The following is a 26579-nucleotide window of genomic DNA, read 5'->3' on the forward strand; positions in this document are numbered from 1 at the left end:
GTCACTCACCACATGAAATGGCATCAGTTCTAACTACCTGAGGTTTTTTTTTCCTTCTGTGAAGGAAAGGAGAGGGAAGATGGGCTCCCAAATCTACAGCTCTGGCCAAGCTCAGCTATCCTGTGATGGTTTTCCACCGGACTAGCATCCTCATTTGAATATGCTCCATCTTTTTTCTTTGGCTTTATTATTCTGTCACCCTATTTATTACTAATAGCCGAGATCATGCTACAGAACAGGAAGCCACACCCACAAACACATTCCTTGCCACTGGATGCAGGTGAATTAGCAGGGAACAGTAGAAAACGGGTGGCAGGCTGGGAGGTCACCACCACTGGCTTGACCATTGTCATTTGTCCCTAGATTGTGCTTTTCACTGAAATCCCAGTGGCCAGCATGATAAACTTGTGTTTCGATACCGTCAGCAGGTATTTCTCTCTCTGCTGAAGGGTCTGCGTCTGTCATCACAGACATATACTCTGGTTCATAGCAGCACCTGAACCCAGGGTTTTGGAACTGAATTTTCAAGGACATAACACTGCAGAGTGAGGCCAGATCTCTGATTTACATCTTTAGGAAGATGATGAATCAAAGTCTATTTGAAGCGGCAGGCTACAACTTCTTAGTATAATGTTGTGAAGATTAAAGAAGAAAGATAAATATAAAGGACACTTTGACTGGGTGTGCACACATGTACTGATGAATGTGTATACTGAGCTGCTTCCTCATTACTTCATTTAAACACAGCTGTAAAGGGGAAAATAGTTTTAATTCACTAAGCCAACGTGTGTGCCCCAAGCCTGCATATATTCTTGATATGACCAATTATTCTTTTAGAAAGTTGGACCTAATGTCTGGCCACAGTTCCTAGCATGGTCTATGTACAAGGGTCTATAGCTTTCATGTGTATGTCAATTTCTGATTTAATCTGTATGAGATCTGCATGGAAAGTTCTGCTGGGAAGAGTATTTTGTTTGGTATTGTGCAGATGAACCAAACTTACCAGGAGGCCCCAGAAGTTTTCGATTTCTGCTTGTCTACACATATGTAGATACATCTTGGCAAATACTGGTGTATTCAGTGACTATCTAAATTTGAGCTGCCGTCACTTGCAGCGTCTCCTCGAGTGCCGGCAGGGAAACAAAATGTACCTGTGACATTTTGAATTTTCAGAATGTTTTTTACTTACAAGGGCCTTTAGGTTTTGATATTTTAATTTCATAGGAATTCTACCCAGGTTACAAAGCACACAATAAGCATTAAGATTCTGGGGACCTGGGAAGATAGCTCAGTTGGTGAAAAGACATGATTTCAGTCCCTAGGATCTAGACATGATAGTATGCCTTTATAATTCCCACATTAAATAGGCAGGGGGATGGTCCCCTGGGGCAGCCAGCCACCCCAATCTATTTGAAGATCCCAAGCCAGTGAGAGACTTGTCTGAGTAAACAAGGTACACAGTAGCAGACAAACAGTGTCGGAGGTCTCGGCTCCACATACGTAGACACACATGTGCACATTCACGTGTTGTGCATAGACATGGAAACACACACACACACATCAGTTTCATGTTTCAGGATCTCTCTGGAGCTTCACATTTAGTTTTCAGGAGCACAACTTTGGGATCATTGTCAAGATGTTGCTACATGTCCATTGTCAGTGGTCTGTTGTCAGTGTCTCAGTTGCTGTGCTGGACCAGTTCAACTGTGCACGTACTTGGCGTCAGCTACCAACATGTAGGCTTCTGAGTGGCGTCGTGCCTGTAATCCATTTGGAGGTCTCATTATTCTAGAAGTAATAGGTTCCTGCTTGTATTTTATCGAGGCATTAACTTAAGTGTACTTGAAAGTAATACTAGTCAGTGTTCTTTTTGCAGATATTATGCATTCATTTAATGTTCTTCCCACTGAAGTTACTGTAGGATTCCTTGACAGAGTTAAATTGTTGTCATCAGTGTGAGAGTCTTTCATATTCCAAAATCTGACAATTTCCACTGATACACATTCAAGACTTCCTCCCAAGGCTTAGAGTTTTAGATATTATAATGAGTGGAGAGTGATGGATAGCAACGGAGATGCTCGGTGCTCTGAATAGGGTTCCATACGTACTTCCACAGCTGTCAGCTCCTCCATAGGTTAAAGACGCGCATTTTTGTGCATCCGACTATTAACTATTTAACGCATTCAGCAAAACCTTTAGCATAATTATAAGATACAGACATGATTGTTGGTTAATGTTTTCTATGCTATTGCATTGTGCTTAGGTCTCATCCATGTGTAAACCAAAACCCCTCCTGTGATGGTTTATGTGAGCCTTGTGAGCCATTCCTTCCGCTTTTGAGGCATTCCTGTCCTTATCCATGCACACAGTATAGGACCCTTTATATTCTGTTCTTAAGAGGAGATGAACAGGAGAGAGAAGACACTGTGCCGAGATGAATGCACTGACTGTAATCGTGGCTCATATTACTGCAGCTCCATCCTCTAAGATTAGTGCTCACTCTAAGACTCCAGGACCAGGAGAACCTAATTATTTAAAGGGTCTTAGAGTGAGATTTCACATACTGATCAGCTTCAAGACTCCTCTTTTGTGGTAATTAATGTGACTTATCTTGATATTGCTGAGTTTTTTCAATGTTGTAGGCGTAATGTTTATAATTAGTACTCTTAGAAGTTTGAGGTTAGCGAACAGGAACCTTGACATTCGGGGCTATTTTCTGGTGCTTCCCCGTGTGATTTCATTCAGGTTTTCTTCTGCATGCTCCTTCTCAAACAGGTCTGTGCTGGTTTCCACTGACAGCTGCAGGCAGTTCTTACTGGTTGTATATGTTTAGTGGGTCATGGATGTGTGTTCTCTGGCTAGCAACAGTTTGAATTCATTTTTGTAGAATGGCTTTCATACTTTACCTCTTTTGTATTAGAATAGATATTATGAAATCAGGATGGAGTTAAGGAGAAAAAGTGGGATAGGATTCAGAGGCCAAAATAAGTTTCTCATCTCCAACTTTCTGCTTTCAGAACGGCAAATTTGAGTCACCTGATCTGTATTGTCCAATTCTTCGTTGCTCTTTAAAAGTCCAAGAAATGTCGAGTTGTGAGTGTGTCTAGTTCAAACTAAATAATTTCTACATGTGGGGGGCGTTTCTGAGGGAAGTGTGTTTTTAGCACCAAAAAATGCAAATTATCAAACCTTATACTTACTAGTAACCAGACAGCCCACCCCACTTGCCTCTTTCTTCCTCTGATCTCAACCAAAAGGAGCAACACTGCTCACAACACTGAGAGAACTACTTATGGGCTTGGGGAAATCACTGCACTACTTCTCAAAAACGATGACCTATGACCTCAATGACACACAAGCACATTGTGGTTTTACACAGGGTATGTTTTCTGGCATTTGGAGTTTTCCACACTTTTCCCTGGCTTAAGGTAAAGAAGATGCCAGCTGCCCTGGAGGGTAATCCTGGGAATCAGAATTACCCGATTACTCTGAAGGTCACAGGCACATACAGTGCACCATTTACAACAGGTAAAAGGCACATAGCTAAGACCAGTGGTGGAGAAAGTCAGAGATGAACCTTAACCACCTGTCACATTTCCAGCCCCCAAATAAAAGTCGAAAGGTGCTGGTCATGTTTTCCTGTCCTGTACTCCTGTCTAGTTTTGTCTCCTTACTTGGATCCTGAACTCCTCCAGTCCTCTCTCCATCTCCTCTCCCACCCAGTTCCCTCCCTCCATCTGCCTCTTATGGCTGTTCCCCCTTCTCAGTGAGGTTCAAGCGTCTTCACTTGTCGCTTCCTTCCTATTTAGCTTCTTTGGGCCTGTGGAGTGTAGTGTGGACAATCTTATGTTTTATGGCTAATATCCACTCATATGTGAGTACATACCATGTATATCCTTTGGGGGCTGGGTTACCTCACTCAGGATGATATTCTCGAGATGCATCCATTTGCCTGCAGAATTCATGATGTCTTTGTTTTTAACAGTTGAATAGTATTCCATTGTGTAGATGTACCACATTTTTTTTTTATCCATTCTTCAGTTGAGGGACATCTAGGTTGTTTCCAGTTTCTGGCTATTATGAGTAAAACTGCTATGAACGTAGTTGAGCAAATGTCTTTGTGGGATGAGAGAGCATCTTTTGGGTATAATTCCATCTTACACTGGTCTGAATGGCTAAGATCACAAACTAAAGTTCAGCACATGCTGGCAAGGATGTGGAACAAGGAGAACACTCCTCCATTGCTAATGGGAGGGCAACCTTGGACAACCACTCTAGTAGTTTCAACCAATTTGGTGGTTTCTCAGAAAACTGAGAATAGTTCTACCGCAAGACCCAGCTATACCACTTCTGAACATATATCCAAAAGATATTCTACCATCTCACAAAGACACCTGCTCAACTAGTTCCCTGCTTTGAGTTAACAGACATTTTTGGTGCTGTGGGAGGAACAGACACATCTTTAGGACCAAATGGAGGTAATAAAAGTTTTCCCCCAAGAGCTGCTATTGGAGATTGTTAGAGTTTGAATGTGGATTATCTCTTTTAAGGCTTTATGTGTTCTGGGCTTTTTCACCAGCTGCCATGCTTTGGGAAAGTGGTTAGATCCTGAGGTGTCCCACCTAATCAATGAATTCTTCATGGCATTGATTTGTAATATGATAGCATCTATGTAAGAGGGGTCAGGGCCTCCCTGAAAGAAATGTCCATGAGACACATGTCCTTGGAGCAGTGTCCTCCTACCCTGGCCCTTTCTAGGTCCATTCTGCTTGCGTCCTTTCTGCCATGATATGAACAGCCTCACCCATCATTGTGTATGGTCCTATGCAGCTAAGGGCCCCGAAACACAGAGCCCAATGACCAAGGACTTCTGAAACTGTGTGCTGAAAGGAACAGTCCTGCCCTTAAGAAAAGTAACGAGGAAAGAAATGAGTGGGCAGGGGAGACTATGAGAGGCATCAGGGCAGGAGTTTGGATGTATCGTCAGACCTACCATAAAAAATGAGAGAACAAGGACAAGATGCTCAGAACACAGAACACAACCGACAGACAGCATCCATGCCAAGTGCCCCTGAGAGTTAGTGCCTGGGTGGGGTCTCAGGTACCCATGGATCTGTTCCCATTAAGAAAGCGTCTGCATTCTGTGTGCCCATCACCGTGTTTCTCATGAAGTGGGAGAAATGCTCCTTTCGGAGGTTTTACAGCATTGTCAGTGTGGCTTTAGCTGTTTGCCTCTCTTGTGTCCTTAGCACCAGACTCCGACAATGACATTAGTGATTATTGTTCTCATCAGGAAGTGTTCAGTGTGCCAACTTCAAGGACCTTTTCATCACTGTTGTTATTTCCCCCGGGACCACAAGGCTGCCTTTTGTCTTCTAGGCTCCAATTTATTTGGAACCTCTGTGGCCTTTGACACCCTGGTGTCCTCTGTACCTCTCTTGTGCTGTCACTTTCCAAGATTTTTGTTCCTTAGGCTTCGTAGGTGGTTTCCAGGAACATCTGATCCCACAGGAGCACGTCTCCCTTCATTGTTGCTACCATCCTGTCCTCAGAGTGCACTGTCTGCTTATCCAGAGTATGTCGTGGCCACGGCCGTCTGTGGCCCTCACGGCCGTCATTTGCACAAATAAACAATGTAAAGGACACAGTCAGCCAAATCAGACCAATTTTCTTGTTGCCCCCCTTTTCTGTCTCAAAAAACTGCATCAGATGTACCCCGCTAAACTGGATGTTAAACTGTCTCCTGCTTAGTCTTTAAAATGTAAGCCAGGCTAGTTCTTTGCCATGAGTAAGTAAAGTACTCATTTGGGCCAGACCACATTAGCAAGCTACCTGATTGAGCAAACGTGGTTCTCTCCTCGTGCAGTGGGAACAGAGAGCAGAGCGTCTGCTCCAGCGGCTGCCCCCTCCCTGCCGCCACAGTGTGCCATTTGCCGAGAAACATATGCAACAAATCATTTTGTTTTCCCCCTTTTCATCAGACCCAATAAGACTTTTCAATCGCTGTAATTCAGTATGAAAGTCTTTCTGTGGACAGACTTTTCACATTGGACTGGAACAGTTGGAAATCCCAAATAACATGGTTTAATCCCATAATTTATTGAAGCAGCATCAGAGATGTATTATTCAACTTGATGGTCAGGATGGCATGTTTATACATATTTAATTTCTTGTTTCTCTTCTGAGTTGAGAAACTTATTAATCATAAGTCTCAGCCCTGTCTTTGCTTATTCATGGTGGCCAGGGCTCATATTCTTAGACTCACACTACTGAATTCTGTATTCTTACTGATTTTTATTTCAGGAGGCTCAGTCTTGAGGTAGGACCACATGTTGTATGAAGTTTCACCTTCAACTCAGTTTCATATTTAAAAAAAAGATAGCTCCAGTCATCACTACTGTCACGTGCAGACCCTCGATTGCTACTCAGTGTGTCGACCCTCAAGCCTTTTGTTTTGACTATTTTATTACAGAGATATTTAATATGCTTCTAGAAAAGTGTTTTAATTCTGATATCTGAGTGCCTTTCAAGCGCTTGGGAATCTCTTTCTCCTTTGGTTTCCAAGATCTGAGCATTAGAATTGGGAGTATGGTAAATGCTCGCACAGATCTGGCATTTCCTGTATTGCTGAACCTTCTTTCCAGTGGCACTCTGCTCACTGAAGGACAAGAGCATGTCTCAACTTCTTTCAATCCTGGTTCAGTGGAGCCGGCTCTGAGGCATACTTTTTCCATCGGTGTTTGTGGTGAGTGGTTCTTCTAAGGGACTCCAAGCTTTTTATCGTTGTTAGTAGACTTTGAAGTCTTTCCTATGGAGATTGAAATCCAAGGGTTGGGTTCAAGGAGAATTATTGCTTTCAGGAGCTTCCAGATGAGGTCATTGATTTCAATAGTGTCTGTTCCTCTTCATCTTCTACCTGTTTTCCTTATCCATTTTCTAATGGCAAATATCTGGACTGTTAATCCTCACTCTGTGGTAATTCAGGAATTGGAGACTGGTCACTGGTCACTAACTAAGAGACATTTAGGAAAGACATTCTGAATTAACTGATTATGCCTGATCCAGCTTACAGGACGTTGTCTATCCAGTTCTTCCCCTTCTCTAGCAGTTTATTTTGTCATCTGGAAGTGATCCCATCAGCAGTGTCCCTTGTCTGCCTCTTTATTGGTAACAATAACACTGATCCCTAAGGAAGGGGAAGATCTGTTCATAAGCCAGCCCTCTGCTTATAAAGCATGTGTTTAATTTGTAGTCCCTCCACGTAACTTGATGATCGATATCCAGAAAGACACGGCAGTTGAAGGGGAGGAGATTGAAGTCAACTGCACTGCCATGGCCAGCAAGCCAGCTACGACCATCCGGTGGTTCAAAGGGAACAAGGAACTCAAAGGTATGATGGAGACTACTCAGGCGTGAAGCAGTTAGCAGGCCCTCAACTCTAGCAAGTGGGCCGTTGTGGAAGTTACAAACAATTGCTCCTGAACCAAAAGTATCCATTCAGATACAGTTTCTACTCAATTAGCAAAAACGTCTAAGGCCAGAACGAGACGGCTTTCATTGCCTTTGCTCATATCCAACCCCCTGTGCTTTGAGAGCTGCTGGTGAACCAAACTGTAAATGTGAATGCTTCAAGACCAGGAAGAGCCTATGTCAGGGATATCCCGAAGTCTGAGGCTGTCTCTGTCTGCGCCTCAAATTTCACTGCTTTTATCCTGTTTTGTGGTGACTTGATGGCACAGAACCCCAGGTTTTCATGCTGTGTGTTTTTTTAAACTTCCAGGCCATTCATTCTAACATGCATCGCACCCTCTGTGAGCTGTGGTTATGTGCTCTCCTGCAAGACTGACTAAGAACTTTGCAGACGAGAGCTTATATCACTTACGAATTTACAGAGATGACTTTGCTGGTGAACATGTAATTCTTCTGCAGAGTCTGCCTTTGGGGTGACCCTAAGGCAGCTTGTATAGCCCTGTTTTGTAGAAATGTGGGCATTTTCTATTGCTTACTCACAGCTGGCAGCCTTTGGTTCGTTTCTTTTCTAATAGAACTACGCAGCCATGTGCCTCAGTTTCCTCTAAAAAGGGAACCATAATACTAGGGTGTTATTATGAAGATGAAATGAATAAATATTTACAAAGCACTGGGGAAGCACCTGAAGCAGAAGAAGGACTGTATGTGTGCTCATTCAATAAGTAACCAGTGTGAGGAAGAAAGTGGCCCTTTGGGAAAGGTGATGTGGGAGTCTATATCCAGAAAAGGAGACCAGCCAACCTCTAAAAGCTCCTTCTGTCTCACACTCCTACTTCCTAGGTGTGGTTCTGGGAGGGAGGAGTTTCTCTGTCTAAGTGAGTTGAACCGTTAAATGTGGACCAGCACACACAAAACATTCAAAGAAAGTTAATGGCGTATCGTGCTTCGGGAGTGCTGCCTAGGCCTATTCACTTCCTCCGGAACTTTCTCCCTCCTTCTCTGGGTGTTCTTGGACTTGTCTCCCGTCTGGCCCAAAGCCCTGTATCTTTCTTTGCTCTAGCCCACTGCCACAGCATTTCTTGTGGTCTTCCAGAAGTCTCAGAGTTTAAACATTTCAATTACAATTTCAATTATATAAATCCATTAAGTTACTTTTCCTCTTAATTGTGGATGTAAATGGAGCTTGTTTTTGTCTCCACTGCTGACGGAATTACTTAGGGGATTTGGACTTCACCCTAGGTTTTCAGTGGCATGACAGCCTTGTAGATATTTGAAGTTCTGATGGTTGTGGGGGTGAAAGACTTTTCTCTTCCTCCTCCTAATGCCACAGGCAGCCAAGGGTCAAGATGGTTGAACTTGTAACTGACTTGGCAGGAGGTTCCAAGATAAAAGAAATAACCATATTTGAATTTAAATTATTTATATTGCTTAGGTTTCGAATGTATCTGAACTACTGTTAGACAATGCTGAAAAGAAGGAAACTAAAGGAAATAACCATTTAATGGGGTCTCCAGTCCCAGATTGCCCTGACCTATGACGTTGACATCATGGTACCTAAAATAACACTGTTGGGGGTGGGAAGAAAAGAAAAGGCACATGATCTGTTTTGTCTCCCACAGGCAAATCAGAGGTGGAAGAGTGGTCGGACATGTACACTGTGACCAGTCAGCTGATGCTGAAGGTACACAAGGAGGATGATGGGGTCCCAGTGATCTGTCAGGTGGAGCACCCTGCGGTCACTGGAAACCTGCAGACCCAGCGGTATCTAGAAGTGCAGTGTGAGTAGCCACGCATCTTGTTTGTAGGCCAGTGCTTGGAAGCTTCTGGCAGTCATTCATTGGAAGTCTGTATGCATTTTGTATGCTATAGATGGGGCTTCTCCCTATTATCTTGATAGAAAAGTAATCGAAAGAGCATTCTGCTAAAATGCTACTGTATTACCGAGTGCCAATGAGAATGTAAAGATGCTGTTTCTAACTCAAACAGGAAGCTAAAATAGTGCCAGTCTGCTTCACAGTGACTTTCAGTGTTGACTGAAAAGTCATCATTCCCAGGCCAGCTAAGTCTCTGGTGGCTCCTCTTCCCTCCCAAATTCATCATAAACACTAGATGTTTATATTTTTATTCCCATTTTGTACCAATATTTTGTTCTAATGTGCATCTTCTATTTAGCTTTAGTTAAACTTCATCCATAATTCTTCATGGTAGTGAGACGTCCCTAACCATCCCCTGTAAACTAAAAAAGAGGTCTCCTTGTCTTCTCCTTCAGGCCATTCTGCTTCTAATGCAGAGGATGGAGTGATCTTTCTGACCAAAGCCATGCTCCATCCAAGATTGTGACCAAGTGGCTGTCTTCTCTCACTTTTCATCAAAAGATTTTCTTCTGTAGTCTGGCCTGTGGAAGTCCCAGAATACAGTGGAATATGTCCTGTGGATGGTGTTGCGAGGGTTTGGTGGGCGAGCAATGATCAGGGATCTGATGGGGTAAAGACATTGCCAACTGTGGGAATTCTTATGTTAGTGCCTTAGGGCCACCATAAGAATTGGCAGTGCCACAGACCTGTCCCAAAACCACAGAAATCCATTCACATTTCTAAATGCCAAAGGAGCAAAAAAAAAAAAAAAAACAAGGGCTTATTTGGACCACCTTCTCTCCAAAGACCTTAGTAGAGGGTCCCTTTGCTTTTTATAGGGCAGTGCTCTGGGAGGTCCCCAAGGGGTTATGGCCGTGGTTCTCACCCCTCCTGGTGCTCTGGCCCTTTATGTTCTTCATGTTGTGTTGACCCGCCAACCATAAAATTATTTTCATTGATACTTTATAATTTTTGCTACTGTTACAAATTATAATATAAATATGTGTATTTTCTGATGGTCTTGTGATGCTTCATAGCCTGTTCCCATCACTCAGGAGGCCATGTGTCATGTAGAAACACACTGTCATCAAGTTTAGGGCCCACCCAGATGATCAAGAGTTTTCTCATCCTGAAATCTTTAAGATTGCACATGCAAAGATTCTTTTTCCAAATTAGGCCATATTCATGGGTTTTGGGGACTTGAATTTGCCTTTGGAAGCCATTTTTCAGCTGATACCCCTTTTATTGTGTATTTAAATTGTCCAAGTAGAACAAGATGTAGGGAAAGTTATAAACTTGCTTATAGGAGACCATCTTATCCCAACCTCTTCCTGCCCTGCGAGCATGGCTCAATTTACATTAGAGATGCAGGTTTTTCTTGTTAATTCATTTCCTCTACTTCATTATATAGCTTCATTATGAGCATCATGCTTATAATTTTCATATCACTAAAACTATTGTGGTGTAATGTCCCTATAATGGGAAAACAGAAATGATCAGATATTATCTAAATTGGCAGATACTAGATTTCTTGTGACTTTGTTAATATGTAATTCATTTAAGCAAACTTAATATCCATTAACGTTCCTTGTAGGGGCCCATTAGCTTTAATAATACATTAGCTCTTTTGTGAGTCCTGAGTGGATATCCACCCAGTTTCCACCCTTAAACCTTTAAGTAGTTTCCCGGAGTATCTTTTAAGTGGAGTATAGCCCCTCCCATCTACAAAATTACATTCACTGCCAAATGCAGAATATTTCAGGCAGTCTACCTCCTACCCCTGGAAAATGTGGTAATGATTCCTAGCCTTGTTTTCATTTTCTGTAGACTCAAGAGGGATTTGTCCTTCCACGAAAATGAATACAGCTCTGTATCTGAATCCATTTGGCTCCAATCTAACAAAATACCCTGGGCTCCTCCCTTCAGGGGAGTCACTGTAACACCTTCAAAAAAATGAGTCTGCAGCTGCTGATCATTTCACCAAGGCAGCCTTTGGTAGCTGACTCTGTTCTTGCCTCAACTAAAATTATATAAGCATTATATTCTTGGTGCTTTTGATAGATAGATAGATAGATAGATAGATAGATGGAAATATCTTACATAAAGGAAGATATAAATTGCAGCACTTTATATAATTCAGAGAGGGAATTGGGTCTGGTTTGTAATCTTAATTAAGACTCTTAGAACTTAAGAAAATCACCCGACTCTTCAGTCTATGAATATCGTTCCATCCCCAGAGCGGTGCTGACCCTTGTGAAATCAGCCAGCAAGAAAAGGCTTCATTGCCAACCAACTTGAGTCTCCTTGAACACCAGTAGCTCTTCCCTGTCAAAAGCCTCCTGTCCCCAAGGCTGACGGCCAGGTGCACTAGGTCCTAAGTCAACTGGTCCACTGGTGGGAGCCCAGCTCCAGTCCCTCACAGCAGTGCTTTCTCTGCAGACATGCATCACTGTCTAAGGGAAGGGTTCTTAGTCTGTGTACACACTGAGTTACTAGAGATACCCATGAAGAATAACAGTACGTCTCTCCTCTCCCCACTTTTAAGTTGACTCAAATCCCTGAAGTTGTCACCTTTATGGGGTCACTAACCTCTAGAAACTCCTTCAATAATAATATCCTGGGGGGGTGGGGGTGGGATTAAATCAGTTACCACATTTTGCTTGCAATATAAGGAGTTCATCTACCCAGTAGATTTTCGATAATTTCTTCAATCACTGATAAGACCTATTTCCCATGGGCCATTTTATTGTTTTAACCTAACTATGATCTGTGTGGTAAAAGCTGTAAAATTATGGATTTTGTTCATTATGTGTTTTAATCTAAAGAATTTAAAATATACCGTTCTCCTTTGTAAGTTCAAAAGATTTCTTCAGAATATCATCAGGGAATCAACATAGAGTTACCAGAAGATAGTGAGCCCCTTCACAACCTTCACACTCTGTCCGAGTTAGAAGGCCTGGGAGGCACATTGGTCTGAGTGCCCTTTAGTAACCCTTTAGTAGCCTCAGCTGTTTTCATCCTGGCCAGTTTGGACAAGGAGGGTTTATGGGATGAGCTCTCTGCTCCATCTAAGATAAATGAATGCCAACCAGGCCACGAGCAGGGCTAGGTGACTGGTGGTAGAATCCCATACAAGTTAGGTTCTGCTTTACAGATGGCATTCAAAGGGAAATGACATTTCCTTCACTGTGCCATTGACTTTCCTACAGGAAAGGAGACAAAGGGAGGAGCCGTAAAAGAAAAAGAAGAGTGTACTTCTCCCCTTAAGATGGAGTCCTCCATGTTACATAGTAGACAAGGTTTGAGCTGTAACTGGGCATTGCTTTTTTTTTTTTTTTTTTTTTTTGTCTTGTGGATTCGAGTCCTAATTAATTGAACCAGTATTTGTGGTATTTGTTTGTTAGCACCTCTGTTTGTGGTACCAGGAGAAGTTGTTGTGCCCAATTATGTGAGAAATCAGCCAGATGTGTGTGCTGTCATACTTTTAATAACCCTTAAATTTTGGTGAGTACAGATATTAATTGTGTAGTATGCATTGAAGTGATTAACATCAATGTAATTTATCATCTGGAGATTTCTGAACATAAATAAATGAGTTGTTTTGTTCAGCAAGGTGTTGACCCTTCCAGAATCAGTGAATTAAAGTCCCCCCCTCCTCTTTTTTATTATAAATATGAAAGGCACCACAACCAGCCAAGTGTTCAGTTATTTGATTTTCTGGGGCATTAGCCGCTCTTGTTTGTGACATTCCCCTGTTGGGCGCTCGTTTCCAAGCTCATTAATAAGGTTTTCTCCTAGGAACATCGCTGGCAATGAAGAACGTACAGTAGGGCTCTTATTTGCTAGCTTTCGTTCTGAGGCCCAGCAAGGGTACAGCAGCATGCAGCTAAACGTTTAAAACAGAAAATAATTATGTTAGCAAGGTAGAATTCGGAGCTGTGCTTTCTTAGAAGCTACGCAGAGAACGCTTGTGCCTTTTGAATACGCTGAGCTGTATGACCCCTAAAGTCCTTCTGTGCGACTTCTTTTCTTCCCCATCTCGCAAACGCCTGATAGGTGTGTTACCCACATTTACACACCATGGTTGATTAGAGAAGCGTGTGTAGCACAGTTAGTACAGCTTCAGATCTGAGGGAATGCGCTCCTGTCAAATATCAGCCTGTTTAAACGAGACCAGTTCACTGTCTGCGTGCTAGAAGAAAACTGTCTAAATAGCATCAAGGTGGCAACACACGGCTACAGAAGCTGGGAATTCAAAGGGAAGCTGTGACCCCCAGTATGGAATTCTGCGTGCCTTGCTCTGGCCGCCAGGGAGCAGGAGCTGGAGGTACTGCTGTGTGTTTCCATCTTCCCACCATAGGCTCGCTCTTTACAATGTTTTGCAAGAAATCCTCATTTTGTTCAGGTTTTGCCCATTTATAAAATGAGAGAAACAAATGAAGAGCTGAATCTAGAAGGGGAAAATTAAACAAAGCTTCCAGAAGCCAGTATTGGAGCAACTCCCCTGCCCAGATTACCACCTGACAGCGAATCGCATACGTGGGCATGGTTCTCAAAATGAGTTTTATTGACTGGATGTGGCCAGGTATTTTATAAATCCATATCCCCATCCATCCAAGGTCTAGAGAAGGGTAGGTGGTTCTCCCCCCACCCCACCTCCCATTCCCTCAGCTACAGGAAAATTGGGCATTGGAGAGATGATCAAAATTTGTTCTTTATCTGTGACAAAATGAGTGTTTCTGTGATATTGATAGCGCCCTGTGGTGATGGAGGATGAAAAACCTGGAAACTGGGAGCTCTCTCCTGTTTGGGCTAGAGGATAAAGCTTCCTGGAGCAGCTCTCGGCTCCTCCCCGCTCTCCCAGGCTAATTCTGTTCCCAGGTTGTATTCTTAAAGTGAAACAGCTGTATTCTCAGCTTGGGTCTGTTGCGGTCTGGTCTGTAGGTCCTGTGTCCTACAGGCTCCAGTGTATATAGCAACGAGCTGGGTCTCGGAGAGGTTATTTCAGTGATTATTATTCCTTAAGAGAAGCAATCAAGGCAGAGAGACTCCCGATTGAAGCCCAGTTTGTAACCTAGCATTCTTTGTACAAGTCCAAACTAGGGACAGCTCAGAGTTCCTGAAGTTTCCTGTGGACTATGTATAATACAGCCCCACAGGACCAAAGCGGGCAGGGTTGGGCAGGTTGAGAATGATCCCTGAGGGAAAGGCATTTGCCTTCTGTAGCTTTGCCCCACAGACAAGCCAGTGCTGCTGTCACTGAGCTGAGTGGATAAAAGATGGCTCTGGTTTGTGTCCAGATCCAGTTCTTACATAGTGAAGCTAGTCAGTCTCCTAGTGTACACTCTGCCTAATGGTTTTTAGCTCATTGTAAGAGTCTGATTCTGTGGAAGGTTTAGATGACTGTGACACTGGCCTCTAATATGTAAAAAGAATAGTCAAAATTCTTGATGGTGTCCCTAGAGATGCCAGAAATGCCAGGTAACCGTGCCATAAAATGCAGGTTCAATAGTCAGATTGCCTGGGCTGGTCCTCAAATTTGGGGAGCTGGCTTGACCTTCAAAACAGACAAACAGATTGTTGACCGTATTTTGAAGGCTAAGACAGACTTATATATTTGTTACTATTATTTTCCTCTGGTAGAGCTAGCACAGAAGCTATGACCTAATGCTTCCTGCTTTTCTGATTTTCCTTCTAATTTAGTCACTCCTACAGATGCATTGTTAAATGTCTCCTGTGTACCAGGCCCTGGTACCTTTTTAGTTTTAAACCTGGGGTTTAAAAACAAGACAAGTTGGCTGAAGAGGTGGCTCAGTGGTTAAAGGCAGTGACTGTCCTTCCAGAGGACCTAAGCTTGGTTCCCTGCACCCACATGACAGCTCAACCATCTGTAGCTCCAGCTACAGAAGAGCCAATGCCTTTTTGTGTCCACTAGGCACTTATATGGTGCAATGACATTCATGCAGGCAAAAAACTCATATGTGCTGTATTAAAAGCCAAGCAAAACAAAAACCCTCTCTTACCACAGAGCATCATTGTTCAGTAATACTTCTGATCCTGAAGATTTCTTCAGAGCTGTGGGGAAGCATTTTGTGAATATGGACCCTGTTGTCAATGGAACTATGTCTCTCCAGGGCACGGAATACAACTTGATCCTGTTGTACTGAGCAGTAATTTTAACATCCACTAAATACCTAGTGCATTCTTCAGGGGAGATGGCATTGTCCAGTGCTGCTGATGCTCTAAGCAGAGTTGTTTCATGTCTGTCTTAGTCTCTTAGGATAGCCCATCCTTCTTCAAGAAGTATAATTGATTGGTTTTTTTCCTGTCCTTTCCTTTGTTTGTTTGTTTGTTTGTTTGTTTGTTTTGAGGCAGGAGTCTCACTCAGTAACCCAGGCTTTCCCAGAACTCACTCTGTAACCCAGGCTGACCTCCAATTCATGGAAATCTTCCTGCCTCAGCCTCACAGCCGTTGTGGTTATAGGGATGGAGTATAATTTTCAGTAATGCAAACCAAACACTTATCTTTCACCTTGAGAGCAAACAATCAACTGGAGAGATTCGTCACTAATGTCTCAAAACAATAGAAAAGTAAGCACTTTACAATCTGCCCTTTTCCCCTTCGCTGGGAGAGCTGTGGACCTGTTCCCAGCCAGGGGTGTGTAGTCTCCTTGGGTGCTCTGTTTTGCCCTCTTCTCATTAAAAAAGCTGTCTTCCCCGGGCACTTTAAACAACCGAATTGTAGGGGCTGATTTTTGCTTTGCGCTCAAACAGCTTCTAATACGAACCAAATCTCAGGTTAATCTTTGCATTGTTGTTCTACTCCAAACTGCAGTAATCCTCCATGATTGACAGACTCCTCAGTCACCGCGTTCTCCAAGCTCCAGTGCACAGGGACTGACCCAGACCCCCTCCTAGCCAGACTGCTAGCAGCTGTCCTGGTGCTGCCCTGGGGGATGGGGGCTGGAAACGTGAGCCCTTGATCTGCAGGCGTCAAACCCCACACTCAGTGTGTTTCTGAACATTAAATGAAAATGAAACATGGAAGTTGGAGATTTGCACTCAAATCCTTGTAGTCATAGAGATTTTCATGCAAAGCCCTTGGGCCTGGTTGTAGTAGCCATGTAAAAGAACATTTAATGTCAGCATGCCCTGATTTAGAACTTCTAGGAAAAAGAGGGAAAGTTGCAGGTCCCCCTGGGATAATAGATCTCCTGCCAAGGTATCAGGACACTCCCCCTGGTCTCAATTCTGCTCTCTGCCACGTGGGAAAGATGGCATCCTAGTCAAAGGGGATGAGGATCACAGATCTGATAATGCTAAGGTCTGGCTTCTGAGAGGAGCCTGTGTGTCATCATTTGCATAGGAAATTGACATACAGGTTACAGAATCTTGAGTTTCATCTTCTAAGGAGATCACAGAACGGAGTGCAAGGTCAGACTGGCATGAAATCAATTGTAATCTGCCAGCAAGCCATTCAGACCTCTTTAAGAGTTTCCTTTTATATTTCCCCCTTTATAGACAGAGGAAAAGTACATTTAAGGAATGTCTCATCAAATCAGAATGTCTTCCTAAAATTATTTTTTTAATTGGTTGCTACTATAGTGTGCCCTATGGCCTCCTGGTATTTAACCCTCTGTGCACCTTTGACTAATGAACAAATTTTGTCGGCTGTAGCGGTCTTGCTAAGTGTATTATGGAGGGTTTAAAAGAAATTACAGTGTATTATGAAAACCTCAGATCTTTCCACCTAATTGATTGGCTGTTGCTGATGCCAGCACGACCAGTGTAATGTTCCTTAAGTGCACAGGCCTAACTATTTTTCTTATTTTTATATAGCAGTTCCATTTTATAATGACATTAAGCCATTCTGAGAAATATATGTCACTGGACAGTTTTCACACTGGGTAGAAAGTGTCATCCGGCTTTTAGCCCTGTGCCCAACTACACCAACTGAGGCGTAAAATGATCCCCCAGAAAATGTACGAGGCTTTACCTCATTACTTAAAGATAAATCTTGGAGTCTGGTTCTGTTTCAGATTAGATTTGGTAAGTTATAACATTTGATTTATGAACATAATTAAAATATAAATGATGAGCTCTGGCTCTTCAGTCACTTCAGTCAACCATCTGGATGGTTTGACATTTGGACATTCTCCTGTTGTAGCCAGGGTCTTCTCTGGGAGTACTTAATGCCCCTGAGGCATCACTAGAAGCCCCAAGTCTCTGTCCCACCTGTTGAAGATCTCAGTTAGGGCATAGAAAGGGAAAGAAATTTACCTTTAAGTTTCCTATCTCCTGATCTTAGGAGATCTTAGTACTCAGGCCTCTGCTTGTTATATAGAGGATGAAGATAGCTCAGCTGCCCACGGCCAGATAATATGCCCATAAATACTATGTATGTCAATGGAAAATAATCTTTTCTATATAATACAAGCAAAATTGATGTGCACTTTTTCTGCCAGCCATTAACTGTGGCAGCTGTGTCCACACATAACATGGTAGAAGCTTCCCCAGGGCCCTAGACCATAATTAGAGAAAAAAAATCAGTTATCAAAACTGAAGGTGTAGCTTTTGTGGCTTAAAATACAGATTTTCGGTGTGGCAAGCCCTTCACATGTTCTTCCTGATAGGTGTGTAATTGATAACTGGTACAGATGTTTTTTTAAAAAAAATATTTAGTGAAAACAAACTCACTGGTGCCAATGAGGCAGAGTGGATTAGAACTTTCATGCCCTCTTATTACTGATGGAAGTTGAGCATGGGAAGACCTGAGTGCATTCTCTGAAAATTCACTCTTCCAGTTTGCTTGTAAATTACAAGGAGGAAAGAAACAATAGAAATTTTGCATGCAGACCACTAAGCACAGACCAGCAACTACAGACCAGAAAGAAAGAACAGCAAGCACACTTCAGTAGGCACAAACCAGCCAGCGCAGATCGAGAGGGCAAGAAGCATGCTTTGTCAAGCACAGGTACCAAGGGCAGATCAGCTGCCATTCTTCTTAATGACCAGGCTGAAGTCGGCAGTGCATGAAAATTAACCTATAAACAGATAGTCAGTTGTTGCCTAGATTTGGGGTTCTGCCTTAATGTCAGAAGTCCCCTAAGCAAGAGTTCTTGGAGGCTATTTGGTTTCTGAGTGTGAATTAGTAGACAGGTCTTTCATTATCTGTATGTCATAACCTTACATTCATTTCTCTTTCTCCTTTTAAAACACAGATTTCATCACATAGCTATGTGCCAGGCAGAAGAACTTGTATCACTAAAAATAACAGTCACGCTGTACACTTCAGGGTTCTGTTTAGTCTGAGATATGATCTAAACGTGGGTGTCCAGGAACCCTTGCTTCAGGCCCAGAGCCAGTGCTAGCTCAAGGTCACCTGTTTATTCTATGCAAATATTTCCTTCTTTCTCTGATAACAGTTATCAGGGTCTCAACATTGTGCTTTACCAGTAAGTCCAAGAAAGGGACTGTGTCACTTGCAGTGGCCATCTGGGGCTTCTGTCATCTTTATGTCCTCTGACAAGTGCTATTGTTCCTCAGCAGTACCGGTCCCAGTCAGTGGGCAGTGCACACTGTTGGGTGTTCAGGGGGCCTCTCTTAAAAGGATCATAATATCTTGGGTTCTTAGTGACATAGCAGACGGCATGTGGTAGGATCAAGACTCAAATTCATCTGGCAACAGCTGTCCTAGGCAAGCTGTCCCCCACGTGATGACTTCCCTGTGCAGCGGCCATAGCTGCATGGGAGGTGAGGTTGGCAGAGCCTGGCCATGCTTCTGTCTTCTCTCATATTCCATAGGAGGAATACTGATGAGCTCACCACTACTTGTGAAAGGCCAAGGGGCTGTTGTTTAGGTGGTACGATTGTATGAGAAAGTAAAACTATGGTAATTGTTTTAACCTCTGAGCCAACTGATGTCTACCCTCTCACACTTGGTACTCTTGGGTCTGTTTCCAAAAACACACATTTACAGAGCCACAGAATTAAATGAGAAGCATAGGAAAATACCCGTTCCCACTCAGGTTCTGTTTATAAATGCCTTTGTGTATCCACCCATGTTGATTCTAAGTACTTCTGCTTCCCTCCCTATTCCCTGAGCCCCTCCATCATTCGTCTCTGATACCCACACATGCCCTTACCAGCAATCACAGCTTTAAGCCACTGAGGGAAATAAAAATAACTCGTGTCGCTTTCTTGAATGCACAATTGTATTAGAAAGAGAAACTCAGTTTTAATTGTGGACCGCCATTGAGAACTGCACTTCAGAATCAGAACTCTCCCCCACTCTATTCCACGGGCTGTCTGGTATTGTGTTATCGCTGAGACCTTCAACTAGCTACATCCCTCTATGGGTACCAAAGTTGTCATTAAAACTCTTGCTTACTCTGTGGTTGTGAGAATGGTCTCAGGATGAATGTCAGTTCCCTTTTCTCTATGTTTATGCCAGGATGGTTTTATTTGGGACCACCCATCTCTCCTGGATCTTTTCTTCATGAAGCTGTTTGAGTGGAATTCGGGAAACAGTTTGATAGAAAGAACATAGAAGAGACAACTTATTAATATGCAGTGTCAAAACACATTGTCACATGGTAATATGTGATATATGATAAAATGTATCAATTTTGAGCACCACAAAAATCTTCAGCTTCACCTCAGCATGAAGGCAAATGAGTTTCCCTTAGCTTGACTGAATTTAGAGATAAACTTCAATGTAACAAAATGTATTTCACAGGAATTGTTTGATGTGCCACAGTTGGCTTATGAATCTCTTATCTATTCAAGGTTCACTCCTTAGAGTTATTAGTCAATTTAATGTGAACAAATGCCAGGATTACTAACTAATTAGAAGGATGTTGCTGAAGGCACGTGGATGGGGACAGAGTAAGAGCTGGTGGTGTGGGGTTTGTGACAGGATGTGGGTCTGACCTGCCTGATGCTATCGTTTGTGAAACATTATGCTTTGTGTTGTCACACAGATAAACCGCAAGTGCACATCCAGATGACTTACCCTCTACAAGGCCTAACCCGGGAAGGGGATGCGCTTGAGTTAACGTGTGAAGCCATCGGGAAGCCCCAGTAAGTTCCGAAGGCCAAGGTTGGCAGAGAGTCATGAGCAGTAAATGTCACAACATGAAGATGTGCACTCACAACTCATTGGCCTGTCTCCTGTCTCCTGCCTTTAAAAGGATGGGTGATTTTTTCAGAAAATGAAGAGTATTCAATGACAGGGGAATAAATATCTGTGATTCTTAATGATTAGGATTAGGAGGGAATGCCTTCCTAATCTAAAATTCTAGTGAATTCTGTCTGTTTTATTGTCATTAACAGGCTGGTCGGGGCTGTTTCCTCTTACATAAAATGTCAACATCCTGGGCCTGGAAAGATGGCTCAGCAATTAAGAGCCCTTACTGCTTGTGTAGAAGATCTAAGTTTGTTCCCCAGCACCCAAGTCAGGTGGCTCACCACAGTCATATCCCTCCATCTCCAGGGGCCCAACGTCCTCTTCTGGTCCCCACAGATACCCACATATACATGCACACACACAAATAAAAATTGTCTAAAATGTCAGTATATCTTCAGTGCAATAGAATGTCTACTAACAGCGATGGATGTGCTTGCTACAGCTGGAAGGTAAGGTTTTCTAGACTCCAAACTGCAGAGTTTAGAGCCAGATGGTAGACAAAGGAATTTGCTTCCACAAAAAGCATGGTACTCAGCTGAGAGGTGTCGGGCTGTTCCTCAGGTGGCGTGTGACTGTTCTGCCTAGAAGGAAAGGAGGCTGACAGTCTTGTGTTGCTGAGGTCATGGTGGAGATAGATGCTCTGCTTACCCCACACAGTAATCCAATGTGAGTCAGAAGAGCAGTGTGGACCACCACTAACACGGCCAACAAGCCTTGAGGCAGTGCTACTGCAAGTACCTCACAGTCTACTTAGACAAGAAGAGGGCCTTTCATCTTTCTAGTAAAACAAATGGTCTTTAACTGTATTTAAGGGAGGAAAAATCCCAATTCACAGACTCATGAAGTGGAGGACAGGTCAAGTTGGGATTAAGGTCACCCGAACTTTTAGTGGTAACTAACTGGAAAAACAGCAGTGAGCTCCCTCTGCTGTCCCTGTAGCATGATTTCTTTTACTTTTTTTTTCCTCCCAGTTGAGGTAAGCAGCATCTTCATGATTGTTATATAAAGACCTGGGAGCATCTTAACACAGCTTCCCTCTCAATCCTCAGAAACATCCAAAAATGCACTGTGTTAGAGGAGAGCTTGGCTCTGACCAGGCCCTATGCCTGCTTTTACTCTCCTTTATCCCTGGGCTGGAGCCTTCCCTCTGCCGGAGGAGGGCGAGCTATAAAGTTAACCTTTGGAGGGGGTGGATCTGCTTGTGTTTTGCTTCTTCTCTGGTGCTGGTGGCTTATTTGATCCCAGCTTTGACAGAGCAGTCTTTTTCTTTTTAATCCTTCAAAAAGATTCAGATCATTCTTTTTATAAACCGATTTTTGCCCTAATTAGAAGCTTTCCTTGTCTTCCAAACAATCCCATGGATGGAAGGGAACCCTTCTCAGGGCCTCTGACTGTTTACAGCAACTGTATTCACCCACATAAGTCACATTTATGCTGTTTGGCTTGCTAACCTATATTTTGTGTCTGTAATTTTTTTTTTTCTCCTGAAGAAGGTACTATGTTCGTTTGCTTGTGCCACAGGGACAGTAAATTACATGTTTCCTTCAGGACATTTTTGCCAGAGAGGGTATTTGTTCGTTCCTCTCAAATTGGAAAGGGCATGTGGCTGGGTGAGCAAGCAGGAATTACTCCGCAACTATCCCCCCCTCGCGTATTACCTATTTATTTTCTCAAGAAATTGTATACAATAAAAATGGTAATTTAACTTGCCATTAAATGTTGTGAATATCTCAGTGCTTACCCCCACTGATTGTTTCAGCTGTCAAGCAGCAGAACTCCAAGTCTGATTGCCAGGCAGCCCCATTTCCACTGCCTACAAGGAGGACATGTGCACTACTAACTTCAATAATTCACCGCATTCTGATGACAAACCCATATGCAATTAAAGAGAATTGTAAATTCACATCTCATTTGAACAGCGGAAGGCTACTCACCAGGCCTCACTTGAGTATCCGTTTGTCATTTCTGCCTGGGTCTTTGCCCACGTCACTGCTCCTAGAGCTAGAAGTAGGGACCAAGAAGAGAATGCTTATATGTTCAGGCCAATAGCATCCTTCCTGTCAAATAAAAATCAGGACTGATGATACAACTTAGGGGTAAGTGCTTGCTAGCATCCACCAGGCCCTGGGTTCTGTCTCTAGAATCATACACACCACACAAAAGTGATTTTCAGATGCTCGAGGTATACCCTTGGTTTTGTAGGAGGATAAAAAAGGCACCTTGAAGAACACAGGTTGCAAGTTCAGTGAGTGAAAGATGTTTGGTGTGTGTGCACTCTTCTCTCTAGGGCGTCTTGTCAAATTTGCTTTTCCCTAATGGCTATTGTAAGATACGTGTGGTATTTTAAGTCACTAAAACTTGTTTTTGATAAGCAAGTTCCCTTGTTGGGCCTAAAGAGTCTATTTTAAATGTATTCATTTGTCATTAATCCAAAAGCCAAATGTACTCACAGGGAAAGCCCAGCTGTATCTGGGCCTAGAGGAGCTGATAGAGAGGCCAGTTACTGGCCAGGGGCAGGTAGAGAAGGTAGACAGAGCCATTCAAGTGCCATCTCAGGTGGGAAGAGTCAGGCTAAGGGGACAGGAAATGATTGGATCTTTCCAGAATCAAAGGTAATTTTTCCAAACACAGATGAAAACAAAGCTCTTTTCAAGCCAGGACTGTAATCCCAGCTGCCCTGGAAGCAGTCAGGAGACTCAGTGTGGCACAGACCTGTAATCCTAACTCTTCTGGAAGCAGTCAGAAGACTCACTGCAGTTTCAAGGTCAGCTTGGTCTCCATACCAAGTTTCAGACCAGCAGAGCAACCTTGAGAGCAAATAGTAATAAAAGAAGGTCGAGGATGTAACCCAGTGGTAGAGCTAGCATGTGCCAATACCCCTAGAGAAAGGGAGGGACACAAGGAGGGCTGTTCGGGTGTCAAAGTCCATTTAAAACTCAAATGCGCCTTCTGAGCAAGCAAACATTTGGGGTATTAGTAACCACTGGGTTGATGCATGCATCACTAGCAAAGACCTTGCTTTTTTCCTCCTCTCTAATTATTGAGATGATTAGCAGTGGGTGAGCTCTGTCTTGCCTGAATTGGTGTGAAACTGCACAGCTGGGCATGTGACTTGGACACAGTGGCTTATTTGCTGACTTACTGAAGATGACTTAGAAATCATAAGACTCCTGCTTATATCAAGTCTGGAAAGTTTATCAATGCCTGGTTTTGTTTTTTAAGAATTATATTGTAAACATGTTTGGCTGTTGCATAGTTTTAGTTTTACGAATTTAACGTCTCTCGCGTGAGTCCAGTTACTTGCATCACCCTGCATGGGATTTGTTTGCTGTGCGTGTAAGAAACTGGATACAGATACCTTAGCGGGAAGTGACCCTCTGACCTGTCTTTCTTGCCTTCCCACAGGCCTGTGATGGTAACTTGGGTGAGAGTCGATGATGAAATGCCTCAACATGCAGTACTGTCTGGGCCAAACCTGTTCATCAATAACCTAAACAAAACAGATAACGGTACTTACCGCTGTGAGGCATCCAACATAGTGGGGAAAGCTCACTCGGACTATATGCTCTACGTCTACGGTACGTGAGAAGATAAAGCAAGCGCTCGCCCGCTAACTCCTGCATGTAACTGCTGCCTGGGCTTCACCCCAAAGCCTTTGGTCAAATTGAAAACCAAAAAAAAAAAAAAAAAAATCAGTTGGTATCCTTTAGGAACTTAAAGAAGCCTGGCCTGAGGTGGACCCTAGTAGTCCCCACCTGGGTCGACAGTGACTGTTCTTCTCTCCCTCTGATCGTGGGGGTTTCCCACAAGATCATAGTCTCTGGTTGTGCTGAGTAGGAAGGCTGTCCTCAGGCACAGGCCATGGAGATTATGTTAGAAGTAGTGTCTGAAAAATTCAACCTTACCAATTAGTGCCATTCAGCTGAAAAGTTTATTCCCAGTGGTTTTTTCCTATAGGGCCTGGCTAGCCTTTCTCCTGCTTTGATGAGCTGAGCTATCTTCTTTTCAACATGGAACCATTAAATACTCTGCAAGCCAGTAAACAACCCTCAAATAAATATAGTTCTTGGTAGTTGCTAAGACTACCTACACCTTCTGTTTTTGACACAAATGCCAACTTTTTAAAATATGTCATGTTTTCTTAACATCTTTCTACAGGGTTATTAAAGCATAGTATTGTTAATTTCATTTTGGAATCAACAGATATGTATAGAACACCTATGGTGCTAGGCATTTCCCATTTATATCTTGTAGCTGGTTTTATATACTGTGAATATGTTCTATTTAGTTGAGAAGTACACTCTCTTTATAGTCTGCTATCAAATTGAGTCTCTTCTGTCCAATTGAACTCATTTCATTCTATACCAAGAAAAAGTCATGCACTGGCCCAACACAAAATGAGTACCCAGAAGCAAAAGCAAAATCCTAATGTCATAAATATTTGAATATGGAGACCACATGTCTGCCTTCATATTAGCTTTGTAAATAATCCAAGTTAAGTTACATGTATATGAATATATGCATAGACACATACATTATACATATGGAATAATATTTACACTGTACTGTCTCAGAACCTGGGGACCCTCCTTATGAAGAAGAAAAGGGAGAGATATGTCTGAACAGAGAAGCATTCTTTATACCATACCTACATGAATGTGAAATTATAATCCTTAGCCTATACTTGAGGATTTTTTCTCTTAGCACAGTGATTCTCAACCTTCCAATGCTGCGACCCTATACTATAGTTTCTCATGTTGTGGTGACCCCCAACCATAAAGTTATTTTGTTGCTACTTCATATTATAAATTGTAATGTTATACAGGATATCTGATATGCAACCCCAAAGAAGTTGTGACCCACAGGTTGAGAACCACTGCCTTAACATAATGCAAAATTAAAGGATCCTACCAAATTCCCGTATTAGCAAACGTCTAGTCTTTGTCCAGTCTCATTAGTGATCCATACACAGCTATGTTCTCCTGGGTAGTTAAGGAAATGAACAAATCTGCTTCTCTGCTGTATAGATGAAAAGGGGCACAAGGTACCCAGTTTCAGCTGGGTTGCACTATCTGGCCAGGATGGAAGATACATTCCTTTCTGTGCTTTGCATATACTCCTTTCACTCTGAGGTTTAAGCCCCATGGGAGCACCTCTGACATTAGTGCCCAAGTTTATAGACATCAGTATAGCTCTTTTTACAGGCACTATCCAAGTTCTCTCAGTCTTTGATGCACTCTGGAGACTAGATTATCTGGAAAAACAGTTCGGCTTGCAGTACCTACTATTCCTACAGCTCAAGAGGAGAAGCATTTTCAAGGCCTTGTTGGGCAAACATATTTGCATAATTTGGAAAATTAGCTTATAACCAGCATGTGTTGAGCGTTCCCTTCATGCTGTTTCTGTCACTGACAGTTTTACACGATCTCATCTGATGTCCACAACAACACCGTGAGATGTGCCTGTTCTCTGTCCCATTTGACATACGGCACAATGACGCTTCAAAAGATCATACAGTGTGGTCTACTTCACAATGTCCCCAGACTGCTCAAGGCCACCATACTGTGAACCCAAAGCCCACTGCAAAGCTGGTCTTTGCAGTGCCACTTATTCTCACAGCTTTTCAAGAAACCAAGTCTCAATCTTTAAAACCAGATCAGTCTTTTTCGATTAGCCCCCAGATATCATTACATTATTTAGAAACCAAGTGTTGTAGGAGCTCACCTACTTAGACAAACACATTTGTATACAAGTATATCCCTGATCCAGGATGATCCATCCAGCCTCCTAGGGATTCTCTTATCTCTTGGTCCCTGCTCAGAGCACCATTGGAGTGGCACGCTAACATACTAAACCGAAGTATTGCTAGTAACAAAACAGTCTAACAATTAGGGCAAGGATGGGCAGATATTTCAAAGTGATATACTGTAATGTTATAGCATTTTTGAAGTTCTCTGTGAACTAAAAGTTGACACACTTCTAAAACATTTAATTCTCTGGAAGTGATTTCTCTACCTGAAGCTTCTGACTAGCTCCAGCCGGAGTCCCAGTTGGGTTTGTTCTTCTAG

At 42.8% G+C, this 26579-nt stretch overlaps 1 protein-coding gene across 12 annotated transcripts in view; it reads left to right on the forward strand.

Annotated features, from left to right (window-relative positions):
* Positions 1 to 26579, forward strand: part of Cadm1 (cell adhesion molecule 1) — a 322515-nt gene that overhangs the window by 259274 nt on the left and 36662 nt on the right. For all 12 annotated transcript variants that reach the window (XM_076925046.1, XM_076925040.1, XM_076925035.1 and 9 more), the window contains 4 exons: positions 7253 to 7390; positions 9090 to 9248; positions 20306 to 20405; positions 23917 to 24089. In XM_076925046.1, coding sequence (XP_076781161.1) covers positions 7253 to 7390; positions 9090 to 9248; positions 20306 to 20405; positions 23917 to 24089 — 570 coding nt within the window. The remainder of the gene's footprint in view (positions 1 to 7252; positions 7391 to 9089; positions 9249 to 20305; positions 20406 to 23916; positions 24090 to 26579) is intronic.

This window comes from Arvicanthis niloticus, chromosome 26, assembly GCF_011762505.2.
Source record: "Arvicanthis niloticus isolate mArvNil1 chromosome 26, mArvNil1.pat.X, whole genome shotgun sequence".
Taxonomy (NCBI): domain Eukaryota; kingdom Metazoa; phylum Chordata; class Mammalia; order Rodentia; family Muridae; genus Arvicanthis; species Arvicanthis niloticus.